This window comes from Thalassophryne amazonica, chromosome 9 (assembly GCF_902500255.1).
Source record: "Thalassophryne amazonica chromosome 9, fThaAma1.1, whole genome shotgun sequence".
Lineage (NCBI taxonomy): Eukaryota > Metazoa > Chordata > Actinopteri > Batrachoidiformes > Batrachoididae > Thalassophryne > Thalassophryne amazonica.
In genome coordinates, this window is record NC_047111.1 from 73,467,045 (window position 1) to 73,480,290 (window position 13,246).

Here is a 13,246-nt window from a genome sequence, read left to right on the forward strand (position 1 = left end):
TTACTCTCTGTTTCTGTGTTATGTGATCATTTTTTAGTTATTTTTATGTAATTGTGCATGTAATTATTGTAGTACTTATTAATATACCTGTCCTGGCTGTGGTCTCTGTGTTTTTAATGTGACACATCGTGTGCACTGAGCCGTCATTTGGAGCTGTCAGTGAGTCTCTGGCTGGTGATCAGCTGGGAGGTGATTCAAGGACATTCACAGAGGTTTCCTGAAGCCACTTCCTTTGATATCTTGGCTGTATGCTTAGGGTCATTGTCCTGCTGAAAGATGAACCATCACCCCAGTCTGAGGTCAAGAGTCCTCTGGAGCAGGTTTTCATCCAGGATATCTCTGTCATTGCTGCATTCATCTAGACTAGTCTCCCAGTTCCTGCCACTGAAAAACATCCCCACAGTGTGATGCTGCCACCACCATGCTTCACTATAGGGATGGTGCCTGGTTTCCTCCAAACATGATGCCTGCCATTTACACCAGAGAGTTCAATCTTTTTCTCATCAGACCAGAGAATTTTGTTTCTCATGGTCTGAGAGTCCTTCAGGTGCCTTTTGACAAACTCCAGGTGGGCTGCCATTTGCCTTTTACTAAGGACTGGCTTCTGTCTGGCCACTCTACCATACAGGTCTCATTGATGGATTGCTACAGAGATAGATGTTCTTCCTGAAGGTTCTCTTCTCTGCACAGAGGAATGCTGAAGCTCTGACAGAGTGACCATTGGGTTCTTGGTCACCATGCTTGGTTTGTTCTCTGACATGCAGTGTCAACTGTGGGACCTTATATGTATACAGGTGTGTGCCTTTCCAAATCATGTCCAATCAACTGAATTTAACCCAGGTGGACTCCAATTAAGTTGTCGAAGCATCTCAAGGGTGATCAGTGGAATGAATTTCATCCACTTTGGAATAAGGCTGTAACATAACAAAATGTGGAAAAAGTGAGGCGCTGTAAATAGTTTCTGGATGCCCTGTATCTACACCCAACATGGTTCAATTATGAATGTGGGACTTACTGGTCACCCTAATGCCACTCCTTCTATATCTTAAAATGGCTATCACACTCTTACAGTATAGTATTATGTGCACAAGCAGAGGATGTATCACCCCCTCCAATGTCCAAGTTGAATCTAAAGAATGAAGCCAGCAAGAATTGACCTGTATTTGACTCAAGATCTGTTGCTCATCTTCTCTGTCCTCCTCTTCCTCACCCTCTTTTTTCTTCATCCAGCAGTATTCCTGGTGTCACTTTCTATGTCCTCTCTACACAGTATGTCTCACTCTTGTTTTTTTTCTATTTGTGTCTCAGACATGCATCCATATTCCTGAGCCGAGGAAGTCATCGCATAGGCAGTGTGTATAAGAAGGCGATGTTTCAACAGTACACAGATGCCACTTACAGTCACCTGGTCCCCAAACCTACCTGGCTAGGCTTCCTGGGGCCCATACTGCGGGCTGAAGTTGATGATGTTATTGTGGTCCATCTGAAGAACTTTGCTTCCAGGAACTACTCCATGCATCCCCACGGAGTCTTCTATGAGAAGAATGCAGAGGGTACAGTTTTATTTAATTAATCAGTGAAAGATTGGTCAGATTTCTTGTTGTTAGGAGAGTTTTGCACTTAAATGAGATCCACGAATAAGACCCATTTAAAAATCAAATATTTTTAATAGTTAATATTAGTAGTTAATATTTTAAATAGTTGCTGTAGTACTGGTAATAAATGCATGTTATTGCAACAATTGTAGCTATGCAGCTGTAAAAGTGCTGACCCATGTTAGTAAGCAAATTTACAAAAGTAAAACTTTACAATTTGAGAAACACATCTACAAAAGTAAAAAAGTAAAATAAACTACAACATTTTCAAAACAAAATTACAAAAGTAAAACTAAATTTATATTGAGAAAACAAACTTATGAAAGTAAAAACAAATTAACATTTAGAAAACAAAACTACAAAGGTAAAAAACCACATTTACCAAAGTCAAAGAAATTTACATGATGTGGTACATTTTTACAAGTCCCGAAACAAATTTGCAAAGGGCCATCGATAAAAGTTTGAACAATTTGCAGACATTGTTCCAAATATTTTATGAATCCTTTGAGTAATTTAGTTTTAAATTGTTTCTTATCAAGCAGATATTTCCTTTAATTGTGGAAATAAGATCCAATATTTGGCACTATTAAAATATAGAATTACACTTTTCCTTCATATACGAGGTCAATTTGGACATGTCCAGCTCTCCACAATTTCACTGATACTTACTGGACTGGTAAGCATTGAAAGCCAATTTCACTGATACTTACTGGACTGGTAAGCATTGAAAGCTGAGATAGACATGTCCAAACTTGTCCTCTGACACGCCGAAACGGAGGTGTCCCTTTGTCTCGCTTCCAAAGCGAATCGGTCGTAATGAGCGAAGCCTCCGCGCGGCTTTCCATGACAAAATCTCTTGTTAAAAGTGAAATCTGCCGGAAAATGGCTGATGTCCAGCTCTTGTGATAACCAGAGAAAGAGCACACGACGGTCTCGTATCCACAGAGCCATCTGTTTAGAAATGGTCCGGTGGCTTCTGCCGCGTCGTCACAGCTCGGAGCGTGGTGCGCCGAGTGTCCTTAAATGGGGTCCTTAAAGCTGTACTAACAGACCTTCTTCTCTGTGAAGCCCGTAAAATTTTCACCGAAAGCCAGATAAATTTTTCGAATGGTTTCCAGGTGCCAGTCTCTAACACCTTCTGAAAAAATTATGATGGAAAAAAAGTCCTTTTCATTCCGCCATTTCCAGACAATGAAAATCCGACGAGGGGGCGGGACCACTCCTTCCCAAGGCGTGCTCACAGGCGAATGACGTCACCGACAGGCGTGGAAAAACTCACACATGCGCACAAGGGTTCAAGCATGTCTGACGTAAAAACATATGAATGAAATCCATATAGTTTTTGAAAAAAAATAAAAAGGACTGTTACTTTATTGACAGACCTCATGTATATATATATATATATATATATATATATATATATATATATATATATATATATATATATATATATATATATATACGAGGTCTGTTAGAAAAGTATTCGACCTTATTATTTTTTTCAAAAACCATATGGCTTTGAATCACGTGTGATTGCATCAAACAAGCTTGAACCCTCGTGCGCATGCGTGAGTTTTTTCATGCCTGTCGGTTGCGTCATTCGCCTGTGAGCAGGCTTGGAGTGAGGTGTGGTCCACCCCTCTCGTCTATTTTTTATTGCGAATAAATGTCTGAATGATTTGGAGCTTTGCTGCATCAATTTTTTTCCAGAAACTGTGAGAGACGTCCAGGTGGACACCGTTCGAAAAATTAATATGGCTTTCAGGGACGATTTTATGGGGATTAAACAGATTATGGGGTGTTACTGCCCCTTTAAGGGCGGCCCACAACTGCTGAGAGCGTGGTGCGCTCCCAGCCCCCATCAACAGGCTGACACCCCACTGGAACAACCAGATCATTTCCAACGTGAAAGCTTTGTTGATCTGGGACCTTGTCTGACTTTCACAAAAAGGCAGAAGATGTGGACATCAGCACTTTATCGGCACATTCCACCGTTACAGGAGTTTTTTTCATGGAAAAAGAAGCGGAGGGATGCGCCACCGTGCCGCTCATGGCGCGGCACAAAACCACCTCGGTGTTGGTCTCACAGGACGGCTTAAAGGTGGATTTCAGACGGCTGTCGGTTGCTTTTCAGTCGTGTGATTATCCGATTGTGATTGTGCATGAGCCGGACCTGCCCCAACATGTCCTGGAAGGCTTCATCACGGCGTTGCTTTGCGCCGAGCGGCTGCACCGCGACGCGCGGTGGAGCAGCTTCTCTTTCCATGACAAAAACTCCTGTAACAGTGAAATGTGCCGTTCATTTTTAAACTGGATGCTGTCTTGATCCGGTATGTCATCTGACTAGCACAGGAATTGTGAAAGACGTGGACATCAGCACTTTTCCGGCACATTAAGACAGACGTGCGGAGGATTTCCGCGCGTCGCAGTGCAGCCGCTCGGCGCAAAGCAACGCCGTGATGAAGCCTCACGGGACATGTTCTGGCATGTCCAGCTCATGCACAATCACAATCGGATATTCACACGACTGGAAAGCAACCGGAATCCGTCTGAAATCCACCTGAAAGCTGTTTTGTCCCGCGTAATGAACGGCTCCGTGGCGCGTCTCTCCGCTTTTCTTTCCATGAAAAAAACTCCTGTAACGGTGGAATGTGCTGGAAAAGTGCTGATGTCCACGTCTTTTCACAATTCCTGTGCTAGTCAGATGACATACCGGATCAAGACAGTGCCCAGTTTAAAAATGAATGGCACATTTCACTGTTACAGGAGTTTTTGTCATGGAAAGAGAAGTTGCTCCACTGCAGCCGCTCGGCGCAAAGCAACGCCGTGATGAAGCCTTCCAGGACATGTTGGGGCAGGTCCGGCTCATGCACAATCACAATCGGATAATCACACGACTGAAAAGCAACCGACAGCCGTCTGAAATCCACCTTTAAGCCGTCCTGTGAGACCAACACCGAGGTGGTTTTGTGCCGCGCCATAAGCGGCACGGTGGCGCGTCCCTCTGCTTCTTTTTCCATGAAAAAAACTCACTCAAAGCCTGCTCACAGGCGAATGACGTGTATATATATACATATATATGTTACATGTATATATTTGTGTATATATACGAGGGCTGTCAATAAAGTTACGGTCCTTTTTATTTTTTTCAAAAACTATATGGATTTCATTAATATGTTTTTACGTCAGACATGCTTGAACCCTCGTGCGCATGCGTGAGTTTTTCCACGCCTGTCGGTGACGTCATTCGCCTGTGAGCACTCCTTGTGGGAGGAGTCGTCCAGCCCCTCGTCGGAATTCCTTTGTCTGAGAAGTTGCTGAGAGACTGGCGCGTTGTTTGATCAAAATTTTTTCTAAACCTGTGAGACACATCGAAGTGGACACGGTTCGAAAAATTAAGCTGGTTTTCAGTGAAAATTTTAACGGCTGATGAGAGATTTTGAGGTGATTCTGTCGCTTTAAGGACTTTTCACAGTGCGAGACGTCGCACAGCGCTCTCAGGCAGCGTCATCAGCCTGTTCAAGCTGAAAACCTCCACATTTCAGGCTCTATTGATCCAGGACGTTGTGAGAGAACAGAGAAGTTTCAGAAGAAGTCGGTTTCAGCATTTTATCCGGATATTCCACTGTTAAAGGAGATTTTTTTAATGAAAGACGTGCGGACGGGTCCGCGCGTCGGCTCGCAGCCGCCGCGACGCTCCATCACAGGAAAAACACCTCTGTTGAAAGCCTTAAGGACAAGTTGGAACATGTCCTGCCTGTTAAACAATTTCTCATATACTCACTCCACTGAAAGCCATCAAAAGCCGCCTGGATTTTACAAATGGTTATCAACACGGAGGTGTTTTTCCTGTGCCGCCGCACCGCGTCGGCTGCGTCCCGACGCGCGGACCCGTCCGCACGTCTTTCATTAAAAAAATCTCCTTTAACAGTGGAATATCCAGATAAAATGCTGAAACCGACTTCTTCTGAAACTTCTCTGTTCTCTCACGACGTCCTGGATCAATAGAGCCTGAAATGTGGAGGTTTTCAGCTTGAACAGGCTGATGACGGCGGCTGAGAGCGCTGAGCGACATCTCGCACTGTGGGAAGTCCTTAAAGCGACAGAATCACCTCAAAATCTCTCATCAGCTGTTAAAATTTTCACTGAAAACCAGCTTAATTTTTCGAACCGTGTCCACTTCGATGTGTCTCACAGGTTTAGAAAAAATTTTGATCAAACAACGCGCCAGTCTCTCAGCAACTTCTCAGACAAAGGAATCCCGACGAGGGGCTGGACGACTCCTCCCACAAGGAGTGCTCACAGGCGAATGACGTCACCGACAGGCGTGGAAAAACTCACGCATGCGCAGGAGGGTTCAAGCATGTCTGACGTAAAAACATATGAATGAAATCCATATAGTTTTTGAAAAAAATAAAAAGGACCGTTACTTTATTGACAGCCCTCGTATATATATATATATATATATATATATATATATATATATATATATATATATATATATACAGTAGTGTTCAGAATAATAGTAGTGCTATGTGACTAAAAAGATTAATCCAGTTTTGAATATATTTCTTATTGATACGTGGGAAACAAGGTACCAGCAGATTAAGTAGATTCTCACAAATCCAACAAGACCAAGCATTCATGATATGCACACTCTTAAGGCTATGAAATTGGGCTATTAGTAAAAAAAAAGTAGAAAAGGGGGTGTTCACAATAATAGTACTGTGGCATTCAGTCAGTGAGTTTGTCAATTTTGTGGAATTTTTTGAATTTTGAATTTTGTGAATCAGGTGTCCCCTATGTAAGGATGAAGCCAGCACCTGTTGAACATGCTTTTCTCTTTGACAGCCTGAGGAAAATGGGACGTTCAAGACATTGTTCAGAAGAACAGCGTAGTTTGATTAAAAAGTTGATTGGAGAGGGGAAAACGTATACGCAGGTGCAAAAAATTATAGGCTGTTCATCTACAATGATCTCCAATGCTTTAAAATGGACAAAAAAAAAAACCCAGAGACGTGTGGAAGAAAACAGAAAACAACCATCAAAATGGATAGAAGAATAACCAGAATGGCAAAGGTTCACCCATTGATCAGTTCCAGGATGATCAAAGACAGTCTGGAGTTACCTGTAAGTGCTGTGACAGTTAGAAGACGCCTGTGTGAAGCTAATTTATTTGCAAGAATCCCCCTCAAAGTCCCTCTGTTAAATAAAAGACGTGCAGAAGAGGTTACAATTTGCCAAAGAACACATCAACTGGCCTAAAGAGAAATGGAGGAATATTTTGTGGACTGATGAGAGTAAATTTGTTCTTTTTGGGTCCAAGGGCCACAGACAGTTTGTGAGACGACCCCCAAACTCTGAATTCAAGCCACAGTTCACAGTGAAGACAGTGAAGCATGGTGGTACAAGCATCATGATATGGGCATGTTTCTCCTACTATGGTGTTGGGCCTATATGTGGCATACCAGGTATCATGGATCAGTTTGGATATGTCAAAATACTTGAAAAGGTCATGTTGCCTTATGCTGAAGAGGACATGCCCTTGAAATGGGTGTTTGAACAAGACAATGACCCCAAGCACACTAGTAAATGAGCAAAATCTTGGTTCCAAACCAACAAAATTAATGCCTCGCAGATGTGAAGAAATCATGAAAAACTGTGGTTACACAACTAAATACTGGTTTAGTGATTCACAGGATTGCTAAAAAAGCAGTTTGAACATAATAGTTTTGAGTTTGTAGCGTCAACAGCAGATGCTACTATTATTGTGAACACCCCCTTTTCTACCTTTTTTTACTAATAGCCCAATTTCATAGCCTTAAGAGTGTGTATATCATGAATGCTTGGTCTTATTGGATTTGTGAGAATCTACTGAATCTACTGGTACCTTGTTTCCCATGTAACAATAAGACATATACTCAAAACGTGGATTAATCTTTTAGTCACATAGCACTACTATTATTCTGAACACTACTGTATATATAAAACAGTTTGGTAAATACAGTCTAACATATGGTACTATTATGTGAAGTACACCATTGCATTTTTCTTCTTTTTTAACAAACTATTTTGGTAAAGAATGACTAATGACTCAGTGACTGCTGGGAAAGGCTACCACTCCCACTCCCCCAAACTGTAGCTGAACTTTCATATCTTCTTTTTATGAAAATCCTTCTCTGCTCCACTCCATCATCATGTTGTTTAACTGGCGGCACAGTGTTTTATTTTGGTCTGCTTCTGTTGGGAAAAATGGTTTTCCAGAAAGTCAGCTAATAGAATTCATGATAAATAGATTGTTTTGACATTCCTTTACAACACTGTGGTGTCATTACCCATGAATGTAAGTTGAAATTGTCTAAATATTTGGATGCAGTATTCAAGCATATGTGATTTATTGTATGGTACTTTTCTGGCAAAAGGGGAAGCAATGTTTGAGAAGAAAATAACTTGCAAAAACAGATATTGACCACATATGGTTTGTGTAAAATGCACAAACATCATTCAGGAACAAATTGCTGTATGTCAGATGTATACTCACACAGACCTGCTGCTGTGGAGCTGCATACTGCTCTGGGTCTTTCAGAGTGGGACTCAGTGAGACAGAACCACAGAACACACAGTCCAGAAACACAGACTCAGGGGCGGGGCTCAGTAGCTTAGGACACATGATTTGATGAAGTAAGCAATTCTGTGCTTAAGCTTGTCAAGTCATGAATGGGTACAAAGGTCATTTGTCTTGTCACAGAGAGTCATGCTATTAATGTGTTTATACAACCCTGGCAAAAATTATGGAATCACCGGCCTCGGAGGATGTTCATTCAGTTGTTTAATTTTGTAGAAAAAAAGCAGATCACAGACATGACACAAAACTAAAGTCATTTCAAATGGCAACTTTCTGGCTTTAAGAAACACTATAAGAAATCAGGAAAAAAAATTGTGGCAGTCAGTAATGGTTACTTTTTTAGACCAAGCAGAGAGAAAAAAATATGGACTCACTCAATTTTGAGGAATAAATTATGGAATCACCCTGTAAATTTTCATCCCCAAAACTAACACCTGCATCAAATCAGATCTGCTCGTTAGTCTGCATCTAAAAAGGAGTGATCACACCTTGGAGAGCTGTTGCACCAAGTGGACTGACATGAATCATGGCTCCAACACGAGAGATGTCAATTGAAACAAAGGAGAGAATTATCAAACTCTTAAAAGAGGGTAAATCATCACGCAATGTTGCAAAAGATGTTGGTTGTTCACAGTCAGCTGTGTCTAAACTCTGGACCAAATACAAACAACAAGGGAAGGTTGTTAAAGGCAAACATAATGGTAGACCAAGGAAGACATCAAAGCGTCAAGACAGAAAACTTAAAGCAATATGTCTCAAAAATCGAAAATGCACAACAAAACAAATGAGGAACGAATGGGAGGAAACTGGAGTCAACATCTGTGACCGAACTGTAAGAAAGCACCTAAAGGAAATGGGATTTACATACAGAAAAGCTAAATGAAAGCCATCATTAACACCTAAACAGAAAAAAACAATGTTACAATGGGCTAAAGAAAAGCAATCGTGGACTGTGGATGACTGGATGAAAGTCATATTCAGTGATCAATCAATCAATCAATTTTTTTTTTATATAGCGCCAAATCACAACAAACAGTTGCCCCAAGGCGCTTTATATTGCAAGGCAAGGCCATACAATAATTATGTAAAACCCCAACGGTCAAAACGACCACCTGTGAGCAAGCACTTGGCTACAGTGGGAAGGAAAAACTCCCTTTTAACAGGAAGAAACCTCCAGCAGAACCAGGCTCAGGGAGGGGCAGTCTTCTGCTGGGACTGGTTGGGGCTGAGGGAGAGAACCAGGAAAAAGACATGCTGTGGAGGGGAGCAGAGATCGATCACTAATGATTAAATGCAGAGTGGTGCATACAGAGCAAAAAGAGAAAGAAACAGTGCATCATGGGAACCCCCCAGCAGTCTAAGTCTATAGCAGCATAACTAAGGGATGGTTCAGGGTCACCTGATCCAGCCCTAACTATAAGCTTTAGCAAAAAGGAAAGTTTTAAGCCTAATCTTAAAAGTAGAGAGGGTGTCTGTCTCCCTGATCTGAATTGGGAGCTGGTTCCACAGGAGAGGAGCCTGAAAGCTGAAGGCTCTGCCTCCCATTCTACTCTTACAAACCCTAGGAACTACAAGTAAGCCTGCAGTCTGAGAGCGAAGCGCTCTATTGGGGTGATATGGTACTATGAGGTCCCTAAGATAAGATGGGACCTGATTATTCAAATCCTTATAAGTAAGAAGAAGAATTTTAAATTCTATTCTAGAATTAACAGGAAGCCAATGAAGAGAGGCCAATATGGGTGAGATATGCTCTCTCCTTCTAGTCCCCGTTAGTACTCTAGCTGCAGCATTTTGAATTAACTGAAGGCTTTTCAGGGAACTTTTAGGACAACCTGATAATAATGAATTACAATAGTCCAGCCTAGAGGAAATAAATGCATGAATTAGTTTTTCAGCATCACTGTGAGACAAGACCTTTCTAATTTTAGAGATATTGCGTAAATGCAAAAAAGCAGTCCTACATATTTGTTTAATATGCGCTTTGAATGACATATCCTGATCAAAAATGACTCCAAGATTTCTCACAGTATTACTAGAGGTCAGGGTAATGCCATCCAGAGTAAGGATCTGGTTAGACACCATGTTTCTAAGATTTGTGGGGCCAAGTACAATAACTTCAGTTTTATCTGAGTTTAAAAGCAGGAAATTAGAGGTCATCCATGTCTTTATGTCTGTAAGACAATCCTGCAGTTTAGCTAATTGGTGTGTGTCCTCTGGCTTCATGGATAGATAAAGCTGGGTATCATCTGCGTAACAATGAAAATTTAAGCAATACCGTCTAATAATACTGCCTAAGGGAAGCATGTATAAAGTGAATAAAATTGGTCCTAGCACAGAACCTTGTGGAACTCCATAATTAACCTTAGTCTGTGAAGAAGATTCCCCATTTACATGAACAAATTGTAATCTATTAGACAAATATGATTCAAACCACCGCAGCGCAGTGCCTTTAATACCTATGGCATGCTCTAATCTCTGTAATAAAATTTTATGGTCAACAGTATCAAAAGCAGCACTGAGGTCTAACAGAACAAGCACAGAGATGAGTCCACTGTCTGAGGCCATAAGAAGATCATTTGTAACCTTCACTAATGCTGTTTCTGTACTATGATCAACTATGACTGAAACTCTTCAAATAGATCATTCCTCTGCAGATGATCAGTTAGCTGTTTTACAACTACCCTTTCAAGAATTTTTGAGAGAAAAGGAAGGTTGGAGATTGGCCTATAATTAGCTAAGATAGCTGGGTCAAGTGATGGCTTTTTAAGTAATGGTTTAATTACTGCCACCTTAAAAGCCTGTGGTACATAGCCAACTAACAAAGATAGATTGATAATATTTAAGATCGAAGCATTAAATAATGGTAGGGCTTCCTTGAGCAGCCTGGTAGGAATGGGGTCTAATAGACATGTTGATGGTTTGGATGAAGTAACTAATGAAAATAACTCAGACAGAACAATCTGAGAGAAAGAGTCTAACCAAATACCGGCATCACTGAAAGCAGCCAAAGATAACGATACGTCTTTGGGTTGGTTATGAGTAATTTTTTCTCTAATAGTTAAAATTTTGTTAGCAAAGAAAGTCATGAAGTCATTACTAGTTAAAGTTAATGGATTACTCAGCTCAATAGAGCTCTGACTCTTTGTCAGCCTGGCTACAGTGCTGAAAAGAAACCTGGGGTTGTTCTTATTTTCTTCAATTAGTGATGAGTAGAAAGATGTCCTAGCTTTACGGAGGGCTTTTTTATAGAGCAACAGACTCTTTTTCCAGGCTAAATGAAGATCTTCTAAATTAGTGAGACGCCATTTCCTCTCCAACTTACGGGTTATCTGCTTTAAGCTGCGAGTTTGTGAGTTATACCACGGAGTCAGGCACTTCTGATTTAAAGCTCTCTTTTTCAGAGGAGCTACAGCATCCAAAGTTGTCTTCAATGAGGATGTAAAACTATTGACGAGATACTCTATCTCACTTACAGAGTTTAGGTAGCTACTCTGCACTGTGTTGGTATATGGCATTAGAGAACATAAAGAAGGAATCATATCCTTAAACCTAGTTACAGCGCTTTCTGAAAGACTTCTAGTGTAATGAAACTTATTCCCCACTGCTGGGTAGTCCATCAGAGTAAATGTAAATGTTATTAAGAAATGATCAGACAGAAGGGAGTTTTCAGGGAATACTGTTAAGTCTTCTATTTCCATACCATAAGTCAGAACAAGATCTAAGATATGATTAAAGTGGTGGGTGGACTCGTTTACATTTTGAGCAAAGCCAATAGAGTCTAATAATAGATTAAATGCAGTGTTGAGGCTGTCATTCTCAGCATCTGTGTGGATGTTAAAATCGCCCACTATAATTATCTTATCTGAGCTAAGCACTAAGTCAGACAAAAGGTCTGAAAATTCACAGAGAAACTCACAGTAACGACCAGGTGGACGATAGATAATAACAAATAAAACTGGTTTTTGGGACTTCCAATTTGGATGGACAAGACTAAGAGTCAAGCTTTCAAATGAATTAAAGCTCTGTCTGGGTTTTTGATTAATTAATAAGCTGGAATGGAAGATTGCTGCTAATCCTCCGCCTCGGCCCGTGCTACGAGCATTCTGACAGTTAGTGTGACTCGGGGGTGTTGACTCATTTAAACTAACATATTCATCCTGCTGTAACCAGGTTTCTGTAAGGCAGAATAAATCAATATGTTGATCAATTATTATATCATTTACCAACAGGGACTTAGAAGAGAGAGACCTAATGTTTAATAGACCACATTTAACTGTTTTAGTCTGTGGTGCAGTTGAAGGTGCTATATTATTTTTTCTTTTTTAATTTTTATGCTTAAATAGATTTTTACTGGTTATTGGTGGTCTGGGAGCAGGCACCGTCTCTACGGGGATGGGGTAATGAGGGGATGGCAGGGGGAGAGAAGCTGCAGAGAGGTGTGTAAGACTACAACTCTGCTTCCTGGTCCCAACCCTGGATAGTCACGGTTTGGAGGATTTAAGAAAATTGGCCAGATTTCTAGAAATGAGAGCTGCTCCATCCAAAGTGGGATGGATGCCGTCTCTCCTAACAAGACCAGGTTTTCCCCAGAAGCTTTGCCAATTATCTATGAAGCCCACCTCATTTTTTGGACACCACTCAGACAGCCAGCAATTCAAGGAGAACATGCGGCTAAACATGTCACTCCCGGTCCGATTGGGGAGGGGCCCAGAGAAAACTACAGAGTCCGACATTGTTTTTGCAAAGTTACACACCGATTCAATGTTAATTTTAGTGACCTCCGATTGGCGTAACCGGGTGTCATTACTGCCGACGTGAATTACAATCTTACCAAATTTACGCTTAGCCTTAGCCAGCAGTTTCAAATTTCCTTCAATGTCGCCTGCTCTGGCCCCCAGAAGACAATTGACTATGGTTGCTGGTGTCGCTAACTTCACATTTCTCAAAACATAGTCGCCAATAACCAGAGTTTGATCCTCGGCGGGTGTGTCGCCGAGTGGGGAAAAACGGTTAGAAATGTGAACGG

General features: G+C 41.2%; 1 protein-coding gene across 1 annotated transcript in view; it reads left to right on the forward strand.

Moving 5' to 3' along the window:
• The window catches only part of LOC117517368 (ferroxidase HEPHL1), a 136,195-nt gene that overhangs the window by 26,033 nt on the left and 96,916 nt on the right, over window positions 1–13,246 (forward strand). The window contains exon 2 of the mRNA XM_034178362.1: window positions 1,309–1,553. Within this exon, the coding sequence (XP_034034253.1) occupies window positions 1,309–1,553 (245 nt within the window). The remainder of the gene's footprint in view (window positions 1–1,308; window positions 1,554–13,246) is intronic.